The following is a 9,203-nucleotide window of genomic DNA, read 5'->3' as shown; positions in this document are numbered from 1 at the left end:
ATATTAAAATTCCAGCTGAATGTGGTGAAAATTCAGAAAGATAAACGTGATATTTTGAGCTGTAGGTTTGAAACTTGCTGAAAGTAGCTGAGTAAGGGATTGTTCTACAAATTAATTATAAGATTATTTTTTCAAAAATTCTGCAATTATTTCTTCCATTAACGTCTTTTTTATCACTTCTGTTAATTCTGTAATTATTTTTATTTTTAGATGACAAATTTTTGCCTCTCGAAATATGTAGCCTATATGAAATTATAGGTCTCAAAAACTGTTTCTGCCGCGGAGGTCTTCCCAAATTCGTATGACGCCCTTTTTAATGCATCATATGCGCAGAATTAATGTTGACTCTGGAAAGTATAGATTTCAGTGGTCAGAGCTCGTTAACGACACGCACGCATGTATACATTGGAATTTTTTTGATCGTGTGTGTGTGTTTCTACGTAAAGTAATGGTCAGCGGGCCACAGCAAAAAGCTCAGTGGGCCACATATTGACTACGGGCCATGGGTTGTAGATCCCTGCTTTAGCTGGTATTTTTGCTCTCCACGAATGTGCAGACCAGCTGAAGCACGTCCATTAATCACTTCACGTACAAAGTTTTGGCAAGAAATCTGGATTATCTCTATTTAACGAATCAGCGATAAATCTGGTGACCTTGTCCTAACCTAACCACACGTTAGAAAACGGAATAAGGGGGAAAGAAAAGAAATATAAAAGGAAAAATGTATAATATACATAAGGAAGATAAGAGTGTTTTTTAGAGTCCTCCTTCGTTCTTGCACGTATACAGCAGAAAGATATATTATTAAGAAAGGAGGGAAAAGCAAAGCAATCCGTAGATAATAGGGTTACTATAAACAACTTCAATGGCGAAGAAAGAGGACGGAAAACACAGAGAACTGAACTTGTTTGAATTTATTCAACTGGTGTTTGGACGTAATATTACGCCCGTGATCGTAAAGAGGTTGATGAGAGCTCAGATCTTGACGACCTTAAGGCCTAAATTGTACTGTAAATTCACATGAATGCATATACGTTCATAACCATGACGTATTGGCAAAAGTTCGAATCTGTAAGAGGATTATCAATCCTTAATAACTTTTAATGAGCAATGACGTAAAACTAATTATTCACCTGCACACGTACATTGAATTGATGAAGTTGAAAAATTGGAGATTTCGTCAAACGGACTTCAAAACTACATAATGCCATTGATTATGAAAGAATAAATATTGCAACAATAAAAACCGTATTGATAATTTAGGCAGTGAAAGTCTGTTCTGTCCGTCGTCCGATCCGAACCACGACGGGTACTTTTAATGGTTATCGTCGTCGGACGATGATTCGTCGGATGATGTTTTGACCAGTTTGCGATGATAGAACTTCTGGAAGCTCTCGCCGAGCCTCTCGACGTCCTCTTCAGTCTTGAGGACGCCCTTCGGTATGAAACCGAGCAGGTCTCCGACGTTCTCCTCGAGAATCCGGATCCTCTCCTGCTCGATCATGGATCTCTTGAGTTCCTCGATCTCTTTCTGGCGGCGGTACTCGGCCATCTGCAGCTCCTTGTCCTCGACGATCCTCTGCCTCCTTCCCTCGATCATCCTCAGGATCATCTCCCGGTGCTCCTTCTGCTTGCGTTTCTTCTCGACCTCGTTCATCGTTGCCAGCTTGTCCTCGTTGTAGAGCCTGTCCATCAGGACCTTCGTGTACAGTTCGTCCTCTTTCCTCTGCTGTTCTTCGCTCTGGGTCTTCAGATACATCTGTTTCGAGCGCATGTCGCTGACCTCGCGGGCCATTTGGGCTTTTCTCTCGGCAATTATTTGGTCCCGGTTGCCTTCGTGTAAGAGTTGCTCCTCGTAGGCAAGTTCGGTACGGAGCTCTTCTTTGCGGATCTTTTCCTGTTCCAACAGGTCCAGTTCGCGCATCATCCTATCCTGCTGGACTCTCTTCGCCAACATCTCGGTCTTTCTCCATTCTTCCTCTTGTAGAGCCCTGTAGTCGTGCATCAGTCTGTAATCGGCTATCTTCGTTTCTTCCTCGGCCCTCAGGAGCTGCTCCTGACGTTCTACCTCCAATTTGGCCCTCTGGCATTCGGCTATCTGCTCCCTGAGCATTCGTTTCTCTTCCCGTGTCTTCCGCAACTCATCCGCGTCTTCTTCCTCTATCTTCTTCACCAACTGGTCCACCATATTTCGGTCCTGGACCAGTTCGTTCTCAATGTTTTTGTTGGATGCCTGTTGGACGAAACGCTGTTCGTCGAGGGCTTCGTGGTATTTCTTTTTGAGGGCCCTTTCCTTCTCCAAGTTCTCGTAGCTCTCTCTCTGTAACCTATCTATTTCTTCTTGCACTTTCCGGGCCTCTTCCAACTCTTCTTTGCGCTTCACCTCCTCGATGGCCATCTTATGAGCGATTTGAACCGACCTTTCTCTCGCCACTTTCGCCTCAAGGATCTTCCTTTCGAGCTCCCTGAGCTCTGGCTCGGTGCGTCGGATCTGTTTCCGGATCGCCTCGTCCAGGAATGTCTCTCTTTCTCTTTCCTTGCTGTCCTGTTCCGCTTTTTCCTCGAAGGCTCGTCTCCTTTCGTTCTCCCTTCGCCTCTCGTATTGCCATGCTGCTTCCGCTGCCTTCAGGTTGTCTTCTTCGATGCTGTTGAGCACACGCATGTCTCTGGCATTTTCTATCCGGTCGGATTTGCCGAAACATTCCGCCAGGACCCTCTCTTTCACTAACTTCGATTTCGCTTCTCGCTCAGCATTGACCTTGTCTACATCTCTGAATAACTTATACATCTTTTAAAATCAGGAAAAAAATCACCTGGGAAAAGATAGAAACACGGGAATGTAATGCATATAGATCGTTTCGATAGAAAGTTTCTTAAGGGAATGAATATGGTGGAATTTCTCACAATAATTAAAGTGATACCTCAGCTAACGAATGTCTCGGCTAACGAAGATTGTTTTAGTGATTTTTGTACCGCGTTTTCGGTTATATGGATGCACATTCTCAGGACCACAACTGGAGGAGGGGGAGAGCAGGTGGGTCTGCGGTGCCACCGGACCAGAGAGTTCGTTTAATTTAACCTTTAATTTCTTTTTCAACATTACAAGAGTGTGACAAAATGCGTGCTCACCTCAGCTGACCAAGCATCTAGTTATTACCCTGCACATGTTGACTTAACACAGCAAAGGAAACAGTTATTTTCCGGATATTATGCTGAGGTGAACTCGGAAAGAAAAGTCATTACGTCTCCGCCGAGACGTGATGACTTTTGCATACCTCCGGGTATGCAAGAGGGCCTGGGTTCATGTTCCGGCGGACACATGATGACTTTTCTTTCCGAGTTCACCTCAGCATAATATCCGGAAAATAACTGTTTCCTTGATATCTCGAGCTGAGAAAAAGCCATCTATGTCTCCCTTAATACAGCCATGTCGTGAGGTGAATTTTAGCGCCAATCATCATCAAAATTACTGCCACTCAAGCCCGATTAATTAATGTCCACCATGAAATCTTTTTCCACATGTAACTTTGCCACAGGTGGCAAAAGTGGGGAAACCACTGATTTAAAAGCTCTGGAACAGTGCCGTGTTACTCAAGTCACTTTTAAATGTGCCACAGGACATTTAAGTGACCTGAAATTTGCGGGCCACTTAACTGATTAGTGAAAATGCACCACTAATTTCCTTTTTATAAAATTGGGCTTGAGGTTGCGGACCACATAATATAACTCCGAGTGCCACATTTGGCTCGCGAGCCTGGAGTTGAGCATGTATAGTCTTGTTTTTTCAGTTTTGAAGCTATTCATTTTAGTCTTCGCTCAGCTTTTATATTCTTTATAGGTGTATATAAACTTTGTATATTTAAAAAAAAATCTTTAAATATTGACCAATTCTTGGATCGAATTGTAAGATTTTTTATTGAAACCTATGAGAAATCGTGTTTCGGCTAACGAACGTGATTCTGGAACGAATTATCTTTGTTAGCCGAGGTATTACTGTATTTGTATGAAACATGTAATTGAAAAAGTTACAGAAAGCAATGCACAGTCATAGCCCAAGAAACCCTTTAAGAGATAGAGCTTATTATCAGGGATGTAGGCACAGGAAGCTATACAGCAAGGGTGCCTAACCTTTTATAGAGTGTGGGGCCACTTCATTGGTGTGCCGTGGGACTCTTGAATAAGTGACTCCGGAACAGCACCGCATGTTTTTTAAGTGATCTGTAAACATGCCGCGGGGTCACTTGAGTGATCTTGAGCTGTGCCGCGGGTACCGTGAAGGGATACGAAACAGTGCAGCTTAGTTCATTTTCACAAAATTAGTTTTGAGGTCGCGGATGGCACCTGATGGCTCCGAGGGTTATGTTTGGCCGGTGGGCCATGGGGTGAACAAGTATGCTATAATAGGTGAATAATTAAAATGGTGTATTCTGAGCTGTCTACAGCCTATTATTAGCCTTACAGCCTTAACAACCTAAAATTATGAAAATTTAGTAATGGCTTGACGATGGAATGGGAATTTTCGAAGACTTTAATAACCGAACACATCCATAGAGCTTTTGGTGCGTAATCATCCGCATTCTAAAAACAATTCCAATAATAAAGCACGTTCTTGTAAACTTAACGTCATGCTCTTCTATGAAAAAATCAGAACGCAGATGCATAGGCACAACCTGCCAAGAATATTGATCAAACCAGTAGTTTGTTCACAAAAATAAGCATGTGCGATTTGCGTATTAACCCCCCCCCCCCTTCTTCTGCTATTGAATATACACTGAGAAGCCGGAAAAACTTGCAGAGACGAGTGTATACAGATAAAGGAGAAATGCAACCAATCACCGAAATTCGATGCGGTCAGCAGCAACTACTGTATATAAGAGAAACAGATAGCTAGAGAAGTTGTTAGATTGGTTCCTGCTGCTAAAATGCATGCTTTTACGATTTAAGTGACTTTGAAGGTGGCTTAGTAGTCGGCACTCGTGCGATGTGCCACGGCATTTTCAAGCTGCAAATGAAATTTGGATTTTCACGCATGACCATTGCAAGAAGAATCTACCGTGAATATTAGGAATCCAGAAAAAAAACATAGAATCTCTAACATAGGTGCAGGCGGGAAAAAGACACTGATTGAACGAGACCATCGACGGCTTCAAGAACCGTTTCACAAGAAAGACGTGCAACATTGCTTTAAATTGCTACGTATTTCAATGTTGGGCATCAACAAGCGTCGCTTGCGAATTTTTTACAACGGTCCCTCCTTGATATGGGATATGGGCTTTCGGAGCCCACTCGAGTACTTTTCAAAGCTGCAAGGCACAAAACTATGCGTCTCGTCTGGACTCTCCAGCACTACTATTGAACTGTTTGTTGACCACAGGAAAAATGTTGTGTCTGAACGACAACATTCCCTGATGAACAAAACCCCCATGAAGCCATGAACCCCGCATGTGAACAGGGGAATGCTCAAACTTGTCGAGACCCTGCCATGGTATGGGACGTGTGTAGTTGGTATGGTATGAGACCCCTGATAAGGCTACAGATGACTGAAAGGTGACGTAAACACCCTTTCCGATCACTTTCACCCATTCATGTCCTGTATTCATTCCAACGGGTTTGGGCAATTCTAACAGGACAATGCGACAACAGGCCTGTCGGCAGTTGCTACCGAGTGTCTCCGGGAACTCTTCTCACTTCAGCATCCTCCGTTGGCCACCTTAACTCCCAGACATGGACATTATTAAGCATATATTGGGGCTAATAAACGAAGTCATCGTCTTCGTGCTGTATATATATATATATATATATATATATATCCTCTCTCCACGCGACTAGATCCACTAGACGCACGTGCGCGGTAGAAAATCGGTTTTTTTTTGTTTTTTTTCAGTAACGCTATAACTAATCATAACTGATCGATATAATCTTTTAACTTTTCGCGGTCCTATGACGAAGTGAACACTACATAGGACTAAATCAGGGAACAACGGTGCTTCATTGTTACAACGGCCCCCTTACGGTAAGAAGAAGACACCTGTGAATTCGGCTTCACTGCAAAACTCATAACTATACAAAAACATCAAAGGTTTAAAACATCCATAGGTCTTCCTCATTAGAGGAGACGCGTTATAAAGTACCAACTGTACCACCGAAGTGCCGAAAAAAAAACCCTGGACCGCAAAGGGTTAAATTACTCCTATATTATCCTAGGGAGTGGTATACCTGATGAATAGGGAATGACAATTGACTTGTGTTTCGACTACAGTACTTAGTAGCATAATTACTGCGATTTATATATCCAAATTATTAATTCATATGTACCTTCCTATATACAATAGGAAGGTACTTCTCGGCCCCCAGTATACAGTGTTGTGTCACCTAGGCCTTTGAAATATTTGTCTATTTCTATACTTGTATTTTGCTTAGTACTTGTTAGTAGCCTATATGAAAGTGTTTGCCACCACAGAAAAATTTATGTTTGTATACTCTGGACGGATCAAGCGATCCCTTGAGTAGAATACTGTATTTAAATATTTATATATATTGTTTTATTTTTTTTCTTCTCTTAATAAACTATTTCTATTTCTTAATAATATTCAAAATAAAGGGAAAAAACTAAGTCAGATGATATAGACTATAGAGTATAGAAATAGCCCTGTATTTTATATCAGCATAATAAAAAATTATTCGATTATAATCATTCATATATTAATTATTAGATGAATCCCTCCACCCACCCACCCATATGGGTCTAAACCTCACTTACCTCGGTACTTCAGGTCAAAAAAATCTCGTAAAAATATCGCGGGGATTTGTTACGTGTGCGTTAATGTTTACGGAATGTCTTTTGTTCACACATATAATCCGCCAAATGTTTTGTTTTTCATCACTATCCGCTCCTATAGCTACAACACCCTGTTGCCAAAACACAACCGAGAAATCGCACGAATATATTTAATAAGGAATCTTTGCGATTTGAAGCTAAGGAAAAATGAGAAACATAACAATCCGAACACCAATTTCTCGCCGAGATTTGCGTGAAAGCCTCCCAAAAGATAGAAATTTTAAATGATGCAAGAGTCTCTTGAATAATTGCATTGTATAGACTCGTAATTTACATTTATAATAATCATATAATATATATATAAGTCTCAGAAAGGTTGTCAAACACATGCGGACATGGATGCGCCCAAAAGAGCAACTCCAAATTGATGTAGCTGAATATTTGCAAATTTTTCAATACATCTCATGTAGATTCCAAGGGAGTTTTGGCACCAAGGAGAGGGAAATTGCTTGACATTAATTTTGTTTTCCTTACTAATAACGGTAAATATTGCTTTGAGGTTATCGTCAGCTACTGTTTTTATCATCATTTTTCTCTCTCTCTAATATGCTCCAAAACATACTTTTCTTCTCCCAAAGCAGCCCAAAACTTTTTAACGGAAGTCATTGGGCTCGTCTGAGGTATGGTGAATTCTGTGGACAGTTTTTGCATATATTGGTAGCAATAATTATGACCAAGTGGCAGTTTCAGCACCCTTTAAGCGGTATTAACGAGATATATTGCCCGTTTAAAATCTTTTTTTTTTTATGTGAACGAATGTGAAATTTTTCATTTGAAATTCGTTATTACGAATAATTGCGAAATTTTATAAAAAAATATTTTTGCAAAATTTACGCATCTCTCATCATACAGTGTAATGCTATCAAATTCTGCATGCACAATAATCAGTATATCATTTTATGGGGGATTGAGAAATCAAGAACACACAACGAATCAACCAATTTTAAAATATTTTTGAAAATTATAAGCACAGAACGCGAGTGATGTGAATGTATAGAGGAAATTGTGTGAATGGATGGGAAAACCCCTATATGTTTTATATTATGGAAGATTAATAACGCCAGTGTGTCGCTTATGAAGCTCTTTTGATGAAGAACTAAAGTCACTGAAAAAAATATTGTGAGAGCTCAAAAATATATCGGGACCGGCAGGGTGGTTGAAATTAATACGGGGAGTAAACAGGGTGCTCGCTTTTGTAGAAAATATGTATGAGAAAAATGATACGTATAAAGAGAGCAAGAGTGGCTGTGCCACAACAAAATGTTATGAATATTCAAAATGATGTAACACATCAACTAAAAAATTATTCTTCCTGCAAAAATAACCTGAAAATATTCTTACACTCGGCCCTGCGTTTGGTAATGGCGACCATGAGTTTGGTTACGCACGCTGAAACCATTACGATAGTCATTCCGTCCTAACTTGCGGCTGTGTTGATGACACAAGTAAGCAGGATTCAAACTTGAAAAAAACATGTGGATAGTTTGAGATCTCACAATGAAACAGTTCTGCTATTTACATATCGAAAAGTAATTCGATTTCATTCATCACTGATTACGGAAATTAAAGGACATTCATCGACAAAAAAACTAAAGAATGTCACCGAAAACGGGACATAGGTCACCATGTTTTAAGGGGTGTCGCCAGTGAAGTTCTTGTCTAAAGTGGGGGCGGGGGGGGGGTCACGTTCCAGAAAGTTTGGGGCCACTGCATTAGAGTATTCGACATTCGCTATTATTGCGATTTTACTGTCGTCAAAACAGCATAGATAGGACATTTTACCACTACAAGAACTCGCGATGATGAATGTCATAACTAGGGGTCGGATTTTTATACCCCTAAAGATGAAACGTCGTTGCTGATGGGTTAAAAAACCTGGGGCTCTACCATCCCCCCATACTTATAAAAGGACATCCGAGAGAGATTGGCGTGTGAAGGTTTTTAACAACTGGATGTTGCGAAGATATATTTTGGAAAGAGAGAAAATTCAACTGCCCCTGCGGGGAATCGAACCCACGTCCTAGGCCACTAGACTACAGAGGCACCGAATCTCTCAATCTTTCCTTGGAGCTCGTGTACACTGAAAGGGACCGTACATGGACGGCCGGACCAGACTCAGGCCAAGCTCACAACTGCTGACGCTGCCACCAGATGGCGACTTACACAAGGATGACGTCACTCTCCGCTATCGTACGAAGGTTTCAACAACTGGATGTTGCGAAGATATATTTTGGAAAGAGAGAAAATTCAAGTGCCCCTGCGGGGAATCGAACCCACGTCCTTTCATTGTTCGGGTGAACGTCCTATCTTCCAAAATATATCTTCGCAAAATCCAGTTGTTAATACCTTCGTATGATAGCGGCGA

General features: G+C 41.1%; 1 protein-coding gene across 1 annotated transcript; it reads right to left on the bottom strand.

The window, feature by feature from the left end:
• Positions 1 to 1,284: 1,284 nt before the first annotated feature.
• Positions 1,285 to 2,788, bottom strand: LOC149084696 (meiosis-specific nuclear structural protein 1-like). Its single transcript, XM_089235361.1, has one exon. It carries the CDS (start codon positions 2,786 to 2,788, stop codon positions 1,316 to 1,318), a length of 1,473 nt encoding a protein of 490 aa, XP_089091487.1. The 3' UTR covers positions 1,285 to 1,315.
• Between the last annotated feature and the right edge of the window lie 6,415 nt (positions 2,789 to 9,203).

The sequence above is a fragment of the Pholcus phalangioides genome, unplaced genomic scaffold (assembly GCF_987345545.1).
Source record: "Pholcus phalangioides strain wild (caught in Gottingen) unplaced genomic scaffold, Ppha-v1.0 ptg000008l_1, whole genome shotgun sequence".
Lineage (NCBI taxonomy): Eukaryota > Metazoa > Arthropoda > Arachnida > Araneae > Pholcidae > Pholcus > Pholcus phalangioides.
The sequence above is the reverse complement of the archived record's forward strand: the minus strand, read 5'-3'. Positions and strand labels throughout refer to the sequence as shown.